This window comes from Hibiscus syriacus, unplaced genomic scaffold, assembly GCF_006381635.1.
Source record: "Hibiscus syriacus cultivar Baekdansim isolate YM2019G1 unplaced genomic scaffold, ASM638163v2 tig00110388_pilon, whole genome shotgun sequence".
NCBI lineage: Eukaryota > Viridiplantae > Streptophyta > Magnoliopsida > Malvales > Malvaceae > Hibiscus > Hibiscus syriacus.
Genome location: NW_024062718.1, coordinates 1,886,223 through 1,900,084, shown reverse-complemented (window position 1 = coordinate 1,900,084; position 13,862 = coordinate 1,886,223). Strand labels below are relative to the sequence as shown.

General features: G+C 38.0%; 1 protein-coding gene and 1 pseudogene across 1 annotated transcript; one reads left to right on the top strand and one right to left on the bottom strand.

The window, feature by feature from the left end:
• The first annotated feature begins 194 nt into the window (after nt 1-194).
• LOC120123090 lies at nt 195-701 on the top strand. The gene has a single exon (XM_039142080.1). The coding sequence runs from the start codon at nt 195-197 to the stop codon at nt 699-701; it is 507 nt and encodes a 168-aa protein (XP_038998011.1).
• A 6,974-nt stretch (nt 702-7,675) lies between these two features.
• On the bottom strand, nt 7,676-13,238 carry LOC120123089 (annotated as a pseudogene).
• Between the last annotated feature and the right edge of the window lie 624 nt (nt 13,239-13,862).

The window sequence follows — 13,862 nt, the reverse complement described above, 5'->3', positions numbered from 1 at the left end:
CTGTGAATACCCACTGCCGTTCACCGGAAATCTTACTGCGAAAATTTCCGTCACTGTTCAGGAGTTCTTATATTTCCAGAACGTTGCTGCTGGCTCTAGGTCTTCACGTACGGAGGCATAAACTTCCCTAGCAAAATACTTCTCTGGTTTTTTTCGTAAAAATTAAAACAGCTCGGAAGCCTCTGCATTTAAAAATGACGTCCAAGAATCGCGATGAAGTAACAGAGAAACGGGATGAAACCTCAGCTTGCCAGACTAAGAATCGTCGTCAGTCCGAGATAGAGGAACATGAGATCGTAAAACCTTTGAAAAAACCAGATTTTATGGAGAAACGGGTGGATTTTATATTGTCAAAGGTGTCTGAAGGGGAGAAACAAAATCATAGAGATGGGCAGCAGACAAGGACTGTGCAGAAATCAGAGGAGGCGAGGAAGAAGCTGAGTAGTACAGTGGCAGCGGATGAATATGAGAGGATGGTGCTGGTGACAAAAAAGAATAGGGATGATTCGTTGGTTGAAGCAAGGAGTGTGGAAGGGGCCATTGCGCAGATTCCTGAGGCGGAAATCCTACCACAGAATTCCCACATTTTTAATTACTGGTGGAAGAAAGATTATCCAATAATCAACAATGGGTATAGAACTAGTTGCTTTACGTTATACATTGATAATTTACCAGAGAAGATTCATTGGAAGCGGTTTTGATCGTTATTTTGCCCTTACGTTCAGGTTATTGACGCCTTCATTCCAACTAAAAGAAATTCAAAGGGGGTACGTTTCGGTTTCATTCGCTTTGCTACAATTGGAGAAGCCCGTAGAGCGATCTCAAAGATGAATGGCGCTCACATTGATGGTAGTAAAATTGGAGTCTTTTTTTCTAAATACAACCAAAGACATTCTTTTTGGAGAAAGTCTTCGCCAGTTGTCCACCAAAAGCCCGAGACGGAAAATGTTACAAGAAATAATCTCTATACAGTAAACGGCGTTGTTGATGAAGCTAAACTTCAAGTTTTGGATAACTGCCTAATGGGGTGGTGCAAGAACTATACCAAAATCGGCGATCTTGCTAGCCAAATGCAAGACAAAGGACTCAAACGGTTTCTCGTTAATGAGAGCTGCTGGGAATGTAGTTCTCATGATATTCGAGGACTCTGCTACGTTGAAAAGGGTTAAGAATGAACAATCATAGACTCTTGCAGGGTGGTTTTCTAGAGTTGAAGCTTGGTCGGAGAGTCTAGTGGTAGAATGCCGTCGAGTATGGGTAGTTTGCGAAGGGATTCCTTTTCACGCGTGGAATTGGGGTACTTTCAAGAACATTGTGGCTAAGTGGGGCAAATTAGTATCAATTGATGAAAGCTCTCAGTTTCCTTCATCTTTTGATCGTGCAAAACTTCAAATCCTCACAAATACTAAATTGAGGATTGATGAGTCCTTGAGTTTGAAGGTCGGTTCTAATTTTTTTGAAATCATGGTGCATGAAGTTGAGCCTTCTTTCAAACCAAACTCTTGGATCCCTGAGGAAGTCGATGATTCTCCATACCTGATTTGTTCTCTTGGGACAACGTCGAAGAATTCTCTGTCAGGATCGTCAGTGTCATCCCCAGGTTTAAATTGCCCCGTCGAAGATGTTGCAATTAAAGGTCCCCACGTAGAAAAGGTTTCACTCATAAAGAGTGTCAAAAGCGATGAGAATCCGAGTAACAAATTGGGGTTGCACACACTGGAGGCTGTGGATCAATCAAAATTAAATATCGTGGATCATCTAGCTAATAAATCAGTTGATCATTCTGATGGTGTTAGCCTTAGGGCCTCGGAAGATGTTCTTATGATGGGTCTCATTACTTCTCATGGTTCATCTAGTGACACATTCCAATTAAAGGAAGATACCCCAGTGGTGCCCCCTATCCTTGGGAAATTAAGAACTAATCGTGTGGCGAAGAAATGTAAGACAAAGAAAAGAGTTCTGAATTAAGTGGCAAGGATATATTGATTGAATGGAAGGAAGTGCGATTTTGGTTCATTGAGGATAACTTATCGAGCTGACTTTTTTGGTGATTTTGATACATGTTGGTATTTTGTGGAGTTCCCTTCATAGGCGGATGTTTTTGGTTTAATGGTTTTAGGTGTTGTTTTAATGTATGTTATGTCATTAACTGTTGGGTTGTTTTCCTATTGATGTAGGCTTATCTTAGGTTTAGGGTGATTGCCTCTTGATTTTTGTGGTCGAGAAGGCGAGAGTTTTAGGTGATTATGTTTTTTGTAATGGCGTCTATCCTCGTTTGAGGGTATTTCGTGTTTTCATATGTAATGGGTATTTTATTCAATGAAATATGAGGTACTCTTTTCTTCCAATGTTCGTTAACATACTTCTTAGTATGTGGACGAATACGAAGGGAGTTTTTAATGAGACCTCCAACTTCTATAAAAAAAATAGCACATGATAGGAAGAAAAAGAGTACAGAATTAAATAGCATTCACCAAAAAAATCAGCCTTACACCAAAATGATAATATCAAATACCTTAATCAACTAATGCCAATTACATAGAAAAGGACAAAAAAGGTTCATGTCAAAGCTTTAAATGCCAAATACTAAAACTTTTGTAGGACCAATAAATTATTTCTTGCAATCGAACAAGCATCTCTACCAGCTGCATCAATGGGACTAATAAACAATAAAGGTTGATATTATCATTTTCAAGGGCTAGCTGGTGACATGATGCCATTTAAAGGCAGCAGTGAAATGAAAACAAATGGAACTAAGGTCACTTTGTTAAGTAAAATGGCTTCCAGAAATTGTCTACAATGTTCTCTTATTTTTTTTCAACTTTCTCACAACAAAGCCAACTTGCTCTTTACCTTCAACACCTGCTTAAAGCCAACCCATTACCATACAATCAAATACCGCAGCCGGAACCTTTGCCTCTCCTTCAATCTCCCTCTTCACTTAAGAAATCTCCACTTTTCCACTTTCTCATTGGCATTCCCTTTCACAGACAGCTGCTCTCTGTCTCTCCCCCACACTTTTCTTAGAGTGATAACTCCTCCCTTGCTTCACTTAAACATGAACGGATTCTTTCTCCTTTTCATCACCACTCCAAATTGTCCCTTCTTTCGTTTACAAATTGAGACTTTTCTCCTGTTCTTTTCTCCTTTCTCTTCTCTCTATCATTATCAACCTCAACATATTAAAATTGTGTCCACAAACTTAACAGACCCAAACCCATGTACTACATCTCAAGTTCCAAACACATCATCTCTGTCAGTTTTTTTTTGGGGTGGTGTTGAGGATCCAAAAAAGAAAAGTTTTAGTTATTTAATTGAGATTTGTAGGTGTAGGGGAAATTTTGCTGGTTAGAGGTTCACAGCTAGTCATTGTGATAGTTATGGTAGATGGTGGATAGATGATTCTCTACTAAAGACAAACAATAGAAAAGATCTGTTAGTGATCATACTAAACAGAAATCCATTTCTTTATACAAATAAAACCATTGTGCAACTAATTAGGCACATACAACCATTTTGCCTTTTATGGATTGAGCCAGCTGAGTTATTCGGTCTCTGTTTTAGCTGTTATGTTTTTGTTCTGGTCGTTGGGCTATGTTAGGAAAAATAAACCGAGTACAAGTAATTTCCCTATAACCAGATTAGTGAGAATGTGAAATAAAAGCGGAAAAATAATACCCAAAAATTGATAACAGAGTTCAGCCAATTGTGCTTACGTCTCCGGGCTGCTGCAGATCTTTTACTAAGAGAGAAAATTTACAGGTGTTTACAAAACACTCACTACTCACAAGAAAGCTCTCTAGTATAGGAAGAAAGAAATGTTTTGGGATGATTTTGAAGCTAAATGGGTAAGGGTATTTATAGTAGAAACTTAGGGACTAATCTTTGAAAATACCCTAAAGTGCAATGACTAAAGTGAATTTACCCATTCCTATTTTCAACAAACATCTACCAAAATTTTACCAAACTTTGAAAAACATTTTTCAAAGAAACATTTACCAAACTTTGAAAAAACATTTTCCAAAGTTGGTTGCCAAACTTTGAAACTTTTAACAATCTCCCACTTGAAGACTGATTTTAATATGTCTTCACACCTCGATCAATGCAGCAGCATGTCTGGTCTTGTTATTCTAGCATGCCAACTGAAGCTGAACATAACTTCAGTTTGTCCGTAGTCACCGTCTTTGTCAACGTGTCTGCCGGATTTTGAGCTCCACTAATCTTTTCAAGTTTCAAAATCCCATCTTCCAGAAGAGACCGGATAAAATGATATCTCAATTGTATGTGCTTTGTCCTGGAATGAAAAGACGGATTCTTTGCTAGATGGATAGCACTTTGACTGTCGCAATACAATATATTGTTTTCTTGTTTCTTGCCTAACTCTTCCAAGAAACTTTGGAGCCAAACCATCTCCTTGCTGGCTTCCGTAACAGCGACATATTCTGCTTCAGTTGTGGAGAGAGCAACTATCTTCTGTAGTTGAGAAACCTAACTCACTGCAGTTCCTCCTAGAGTATAGACATACCCTGTAGTGCTCATTCTGATGTCGACATTTCCGGCTAAGTCAGCATCTACATAGCCTGTCAGTATCATATCTCCACCTTTGAAACAAAGTGCTTTGTTTGTGGTACCCCGAAGATATCTGAGGATCCATTTGACTGCTTCCCAGTGTACCTTGCCCGGATTATTCATGTACCTGCTAACAGCTCCCACTGCATGAGCAATATCTGGTCTGGTACAAACCATGGCATACATCAGACTTCCAATTGCTGAGGCATACGGCACCTTCACCATGTGTGCACGTTCTTCCTCCGTCTTTGGTGATTGGTCTTTGGAGAGTCTGAAATGAACACCTAAAGGTGTACTTACTGGTTTAGCATCTTGCATGTTGAATTTGGAGAGTACTTTGTTGATGTACTCAACCTGTGATAACATCAAAGTCCCCGACTTTGTGTCTCTCTTGATCCTCATCCCAAGAATCTGCTTTGCAGCGCCCAGATCTTTCATAGCAAACTGTTTCGACAATTTTTGCTTCAAGTTTATGATCTCTTGCATGTTTGAGCCTGCAGCGAGCATGTCATCAACGTACAATAATAAAATAATGAAACTATTGTCGAACCTCTTGATGTAGCAACAATGATCTGCTTGGCATCTGGTAAAACCACTGTTACTCATGAAACTATCGAACTTCTTGTACCACTGTCTAGGAGCTTGTTTTAAACCATACAAGCTCTTCTTCAACCTGCATACCAGGTTTTTCTTGTCTGCCTCTATGAAGCCTTCTGGCTGCCTCATATAGATCTCTTCCTCCAAATCACCATGAAGGAAAGCTGTCTTTACATCTAACTGCTCAAGATGTAAATTCTCCGCAGCTACAATTTTCAACACCAGTCTGATTGTAGACAGTTTTACGACTGGAGAGAAAATTTCATTATAGTCAATACCTTCTTTTTGCTGAAAACCTTTGACAACCAATCTTGCTTTGTAGCGTTTTCTCCCATCATGTTCTTCTTTGATCCTGTAAATCCACTTGTTATGGAGCGCTTTCTTGCCTGGTGGTAATTCAGCTAATTCCCACGTCTGATTTGACATAAGCGAGTCCATCTCATCTTTCATGGAAGACTCCCACTTGACTGAATCCTCCACCTGCATTGCTTCATCATAGCACTCTGGTTCACCATTGTCAGTCAGTAACAAATAGTGCAAAGAAAGCGAATACCGTTGGGTTGGTTTAGGAATTCTGGAAGAGCGTCTCAGTTCTGGTGTGTGTGGTTCTTCTTGAACTGCTTCAGGATTGATCTGAACATCATTTCCAGAAATCTCCTCGAACTCAGCAAATTCCTTTGTTTCAGCTTCGGTATTACTTGATTCTGCGGTTGACCTATCTTTGTACATCACATTTTCATTGAAAATGACGTCTTTGCTTCTGATGATCTTTTGATTTTCGTAATCCCAAAACCGGTAACCGAACTCATCACCATCGTAACCAACAAAGACGCATTTGTTGGACTTGGCATCAAGTTTACTTCTTTCAGCAGAGTTTATGTGTACATAAGAAATATAACCAAACACTCTTAAGTGTGAAAGGTTTATTTCTTTCTTGCTCCAAGCTTCCTCTGGTATTCCGCCATACAAAGGAACTGAGGGCCCACGGTTGATCAGGTAAGCTGCAGTGTTGATAGCTTCAGCCCATAGAAATTTGGGCAATCCGGCATGTATCCTCATGCTTCTAGAACGTTCATTCAGAGTTCTGTTCACGCGCTCTGCTACGCCATTCTGCTGCGGTGTTATGGGAACTGTTGTCTCCATCTTGATCCCATTGTTTGCGCAGAAATCTCTGAAACTACTGTCTCTGTACTCTCCTCCATTGTCAGACCTCAACCGCTTGACTTTCAAACCAGTCTCATTTTCCACCATGGCCTTCCATTTTCTGAAGGTATCAAAGACTTCTGATTTCTTCTTCAGAAAATAAACCCACACCTTCCTTGTTGAATCATCGATGAAGGTGACATAATATAGTGAGCCTGCAAGAGATGGAACAGGGGATGGTCCCCATACATCAGTATGAACCAATTCTAACCTTTCTGCTTTGGGAGTCTTGCCAATCTTTGTAAAACTGACTTTCTTTTGTTTTCCAAAGATGCAATCCTCACATTGTCCGACATCTACATTCTTTAGATCCTTCGCACCTGTGGCCAAACTAAACACCGTACGTGTCCTACTCTCACTAGCCGCCAATCTGGATTGGACTCTCAGACAGTTTGATGTGAAGAATGTGTTCCTAAACGGTGAGCTAGAGGAAGAGGTGTTTATGGAAGTTCCTCCAGGCTTTGATGAATTGAAGAAGGATGGCAGGGTCTGTAAGCTAAAGAAATATATTTATGGATTGAAACAATCTCCGAGAGCCTGGTTCGATAGATTCACGAGAGCTGTGAAACAACATGGTTACACTCAGGCCCAGTCTGATCATACTATGTTCTACAAACACAATAATGGTAAAATTGCTATTTTAATTGTGTATGTAGATGACATTGTTATGACAGGAGATGACACAGTAGAGTTGGAGTCGTTGAAGAACTTCTTATCCAACCAGTTTGAAGTCAAGGATCTAGGACAACTCAAATATTTCCTTGGAATGGAGGTGGCTAGATCCTCAAAAGGTATAATTATCTCGCAAAGGAAATATGTCCTCGATATCTTGAAAGAGACCGGATTACTCGGATGTAAACAAATGGCGACTCCTATTGATCCGAATCAAAAACTCGAAAAAGAAGATGGTGCTGAGCCTGTGGACAAGAATCGGTATCACAAGATGGTGGGGAAACTGATTTATTTGGCTCATACGAGACCATATATTGCATTTGCTGTGAGCTTGGTTAGTCAGTTTATGCATTGTCCCTCAAAAAAACACTCCAAGGCTATTTACCGGATTCTTCATTACTTGAAAGGGAGTCCTGGTAAAGGAATCATGTTTTCGAAGAATGGAAGTCGAAGAGTGGATATCTTCACTGATGTTGATTGAGGCGGAAGTTCTACAGACAGAAGATCTACTACCGGTTATTGCTCCTTTGTCTGGGGCAACTTAGTTACTTGGAGGAGCAAGAAACAACCAGTTGTCTCTAGAAGCAGTGCGGAGGCCGAGTTCAGAGCCATGGCGCAAGGAGTATGTGAGTTGTTATGGCTTAGGAGGATCTTGGAGGAGTTGAAGGTTGAAGGAGATAAACCGATGAAGTTGTATTGCGACAACAAATCGGTAATCAGTATTGCTCAGAATCCTGTACAGCATGACAGGACCAAACATGTCGAAATAGATAGACATTTCATCAAGGAGAGGCTGGAAAATGGCGATATCTGCATACCGTTTGTTCCATCATCAGAGCAGCTCGTCGATGTTCTCATCAAGGGACTGTTTACTATGATGTTCGAAGGATTTCTGTCCAAGCTGGGAATGATCGATATCTATTCTTCAGCTTGAGGGGGGTGTCGAGAATATCTAAATTAAATATTAGATAGGATCAGTTTTAATTAGATAGAATCAATTTTTATTCTATTAGTTATTAGATAGGATCATTTTTAATTAGATAGAATCAGTCTTTTATTCTATTAGTTATTAGATAGGATCATTTTTAATTAGATAGAATCATTTTTATTCTGTTGCTAATTTTACGCATCTTTTTATGTAAAGTTGTTACATTGTAAACTCTATTTAAGTCAGCCATATTCAGCAGAAATAAACACGATTTATTCGGAACAAGTTTTTTCCGTCTTTAAAACTTATTAAAGATAATAAAAAAATGACACTCAATGCCATCGCTTTCATCATAAATAAATCTGTACCTCCATTGTTTTGGGCCTCAACTAGGTGTGAATTAATCTCCGCAAGTGACTAAGAGGCAAAAATGAAAAGAACAATTAACATGTCAGATAACAATCCTAGAAGAATATTAATTAACTGAAGCATTGGTTAAACTTTGAAATGAGCAAACCACCTCACAAAGAGCAGTTTTCCGATCTTCAATTGGAAAAACATCCACCAAGCTATATGATGTGACACATAATGACAGTACAAAATCCAATGAATCATGATAAGTCCCTTTTCGTAATTGAGATACAATATTATTTGGAAGTGGGGGTTTGGAGTTCGATCTATCATTCTGTTGCTTAGGTGAACCAGGATGCTTCTGCAAAATTGTGGGCACAGAAAATTAACATAAATTCCCAGGAGAGAAAGTCCAGAAAAAAAAACACTAATAATGAAAAATAAAGAGCAGTAAAATCACATGAAACAGTAAAAACCATGCTTCAAATCCTTCTTCGAAAATAAATGAAGGAAAATTTCTCAGTATCAAAAAACCTATCTATATCATTTATGGGTTTTCCATCATTTAATTATAATAGTCCATCTTATGTCACTCCAACTCTTCTTTGTTTTTCTTGAAGTACCACCGTCCAACACCTATGTCAAATGCACATTTGGATATAGGTAGGAGGACATAACCCTCCAAATACATGGAAAAACTTGTTTTAATGCCCTCTTTAGACATGTTAGGATTCTTTAGCTTTATTCTCTTCTTCAATGCTATTCAACTTATCAATTACTACAGGGAATTATACTTTATTTCCTTAACAATGTGAATCTATTTCATCAAGTCCAGTGCTCTAGATCTCAATAAAAAACATAATTTACTGCCATGTTCTAAGTAGGCCTATAAGTTGGTTCTGCCAAGCCAAAGTAATCTCCAATTACATCACACAGATTTCAAGTTCAACAATTTCAGATAATAGAAAGCAGAACAAACTTATCCAGCCTTTACATTCCTAAGAGGTACAAGATGTTAATCAAGCAAAAGGGCATCCAGATTCTAAAAAGCAACTCAAGCACAAGGGGGCAGATACCAATAACCAAACAATATAATACGGAAAAAAAAGGAAGAAGAATCAAAATCCTTAATATAAAAGCTGGTCTAGTGAGAGAGGGGCATGTTCAGTGTTCCAAACTCTCAAACAATCTTCACTGTTATAACAGAATATATTCTCAATTGCATTCAATAAACCTAATGCCTAAACCTTAATTTTGAAAAGGCAAGGCAGTTATTTATGAACCAATCTACACCCCCTAAGATCAATAAAGCTTCACATTCTCTGGTGATTAGGATCAGATATCATGCAAATGGTGAAAGCAACAAGTAACAGAATGCAGGGCAAGAAGAAGAAGAATGTTTCCTGGAGCAATCAAGCATCCTAGTACTAACGTGACAAAAAAAAGGTTGCACGCACAGTGGAAGCTGTTATATAAGTGTTTTTTATGAAGAAATAAAATGTCAAAAGGTGAAAAAATTTCAGTACATGTCATAAATAATACAAATGTAATAATCATATCCTAGAAGTTGAGATAGCCCATTGTCCAGAAGGTGAGAAAAGTATCTTAGTGAGATGGATCAGAATCCATAATAATCCTGTTTCAAACCAAACCGGGTACATTCATCATTTAGAAGACGTTATCCTTCCATTCATGGGAAACCAAGTAAAGGACGCACTAGTTCTAAGGATGAGAAAAATAGCTTCACATGGATAACATTTCTACAGTATCAATACTAATAGGAGTAATTCAGTGAATGAACAGATTTAACAAACATTCGATGTAAAATTAAGGAGAAAAGTTACACTTACACACACAGCAATAGTTAACAGTTTTGAATTCACAATCTCACAAACAATGGTGTTCAACCATTACCTCATTAAAAGAGGTTTAGTTTATTGGATGACATTACTAGATCACATACCATTGGAATGGCAAAGAAGCTAACAACAGGAAACAACCATTTAAAGAACTATGTGAAAACCCTAATTTTAGACAATTTCCAACTTCCGCCTCGTCAAACAACAAAGCATGATAAGTTCATGACATTTACAGATATCTAGACGTAAAAAATGGGTTTATGAAGTATGCATTATCTGGATTGATTATTAGCCTAAAGGATCTACAATTCCATCCATTTGAAAGATTTGAAGGCCCTTAAAAACATTAGAATACGTTGAATGAAGACTTGTAACACTAGGGATTATGAGTGGAAAACAGTTGAAAAGCTACAAAGACTTATAATACATAAGGAAGCACCATTCACATATAAGTATATGGTAAGATTCATAAAGATTAAGAGCACTATTTCCTTCACAATTTCCAGCAGAGATCGACAACTAGAGAGCAAATAGTAGAACTGAAAAGCTCTATTTTTCTTCCAATTGTGGTCCCAACATAAAACAAATAATCCACTATTTATCTTTCAAAATGATTATTGCATCAAATTAAAAGCACAGAGTTCATAAAAGACCATCCATGTGATATGATGAGAGGATTGTTTAAACCAGTCCGATGGGAATGTGTATCACAGAAAGTTGATGTATCATGGATGCACATGTTGGAAACCAAAGGACTACTAGTGAACAGACCTCAACATGTCAAAAAAAAAAGCAAACAAACCTCTTTATACTTCTTTGAATTGAACAGCTCCGAATCTTCGATTGAACGATCCCGGTCCCTAAAGAGTTTGCGGAAGAAGTTCTCAGTCCCTGGACTTCTCTCAAACAAACTGTCACTGTTGCTGCATTCATTTGTTGTACTAGGTTTATTCTCTTCAGGATGCACTCTGAACAGTCTTCTGAACAGTGAGAAATCTGAAAAATCTTCTTCCTCACCGTCATCATTCTTATCATTCCTGTCTTTCTTCCCCTCGGATTTATCCTTGAAAAGTTTCCGGAAAAACCCCTCCTTTTGATCGTATTCACCTGATTTTGAAGCTTTTTCTGCAGAGTTAACCATATGTACATCATCACTTCTTTCATTTACATCATCATTCATATAATTCCCGTCTTTCTTTTCCTCAGATTTATCCTTGAAAAGTTTCCTGAAGAAACCCTCCTTTTCATCATCTTCACATGATTTTGAAGCTTTTTCTGCAGAGTTCGCCATTCGTGCATCATTAATTCTATCATTTACCTCTTTCTTATCCTCAAATTTATCTTTAAATAACTTCTTAAAGAACCCCTCTTTCTCATCTTCTTCTGGCTTAGAAACCATTTTATCATCAGAATCACTCTTACTATCTTGAAACAATTTCTTAAAAAACCCTTCAGAACTTGAAGTCATTTCTTCCTCCTCTCCTTTACTATCCTTTAGAAGCCTCTTAAAGAACCCATCTGAGCTCGAAGTTAACTCCTCATCCTCTCCCCCTCTGTTGTCTCTCAAAATCCTCTTGAAAAAACCATCCTTTTTCATTTTCCTCTTCATCCTTCTCAGCCGACTTCCTAAACGACAAGGCGTCTCTGACTTTAGGACTTGGAATAAACTTTTTTATAATTTTATTCTCTTCTGGGGACAACAATTGATTACCATCTTCCTGCAAATGGTTCCCTGAAGAGGGGGAGGACAATGATATTGATCTCTGTGGAGAAGGTGAAGTTAACGACAAAAACAGCTGTTTCGAGGATAGGAATCGATGCAAAACTTGATTTTTACTCCCTGGACTTGAACCTGCATTGGGTGGCCGCACAAGGGGAGGCCACTCACCCATCAAAGTAGCAGCAATTTGACACTTTTCTTGAATCCTATTAATCCCTTCATTATCATCGGAATCCTCTAACTCAGCCAACAAAAACCAATGCACCTTCATTGCCATTTTCAGTGATTTTGAGCACATATCAATAACGAACTTATCCAATGAATGGCTTGGCTTATGTACCATCATGTAACAAATCTGGATTAGATAGCTTTCAATTCCAGTTAATGGAAGCTTGTACATTCTGTTACAGAGATAATCTCGTACGCCAGTATGATCATGCTTGTAAAGATAGCTAACGCCGATCCACTCACAGAAAAACACCGAGTCAAAGAATCTGATGAGCCACCCGTTTTCACCTGACTCACTTGTAAGAGTAGTCCTCGAGGTGGTGATTTCACGAGGTGACTCATCCGATTCTCCTCGACTCAGTCCTAGAAGCCTCACCATCGCTACCACCAATCTACCATCCTAAAGCCTAATTTCTCTCTCTAGTTTGGTAAATAGAAACCAAATTACCAAGTAGGAAGTCTTCAATCTAGTACAAAACCCTATAATCTTCTAAAAACATCCATAGAGAACCCTAATTCCCTCTCACCCGAGCGAATTCGGAAGCGCTTCGCTAATCCATTACCTATATTGCTCTCACTGTTGAAACCCTCTTTGGGAATCACAGTGGTAGAGAAAAGCAGAAACCCTGATTCATAAGTGAAAATGATAGAAGAGTATAATTGATAGTGGTTTTCCACAGTTGTTTGGCTGTCAGGAAAAGGGGTCAAATGATCGGGGAAAAGATGAAAAAGTTTGAAAAAGTTGATCTTTTAAAGAAAGAGAGAATTTTGGAATTTTCTTCTTAGATATACAGAACACAAAATTCTGACTTTTGTGCGAGGAAGAAAATAAAAGGTATAGTGTAGATCGAACTCCCCCACAGACGTCGTGATAATGGCGGACGTGGTGGCGATGCTGGCGGTGGTGGCCTTCTTTTCTGTTGTTTGAGAGAGACACTGGCGAGGTAGTTACGTTTATTTTTAGTGGTTTTTTATTTAATTTTTAAAAATACAAATGAATATACAGTGAGTATAATAATAATAATTATTATTATTATTATTATATTTCCGTGAGATAAAGGTTATACTAACTTGAACGGAAAGAATAGCGGCGTATTTTATGAAATTTCATTTTGTTTTTCCTCCAAAGTTGTGTTTAGGGAAGGATATGGATATGAATTCGAGAGTTTTGATTCGATTTGATTCGATTATGTTAGATTTTAAAAAAAATGGGTTTAGGTTGGATAGGGTTGGTTCTTTTAGAGGTTGTGTTCGAGTCGGATCAGGTCGGGTTTAGATTTATGGCGAAAAATATCTGACCCAACCCTAGAAAAACATATAATTTCACCTTTATATATAGGGATAATATAACAGCCTCAATATCGGGTTAGTGACTAAATTGTAAAACTTCAGAATTTGGTAATTAAAGCAGAATAATTGAATAGTATTGTAATTTGGTATAGGGTTAAATTGCAAGGAAGATGGAATTGAAGGATAGAATGGTCATTTGCAAGGAAATAATTAAAGAAGGGAAATATATGTATTAGCTACACGTGGAAGAGAATGAAGCAAAACACAAGGTTTCAGAGTTCTCTTCTTCTCTTATTTCTCCACACGTGAAGAGATTAAAACAAAGTTGAGATTTCTTATGAGCTAATTGTTTGCTGAAATTTAAGTTTGGTTTTGCTCCTTATATGCTAATTAAGCTTAAGGAAAGCTTAATTTGCTTTAAAGCAACAAAATGAAGGGTGTAGGA

Coding starts and splice junctions, on each gene's coding strand:
- LOC120123090 (XM_039142080.1), top strand. CDS start 195: ATGACGTCCAAGAATCGCGATGAAGTAACAGAGAAACGGGATGAAACC.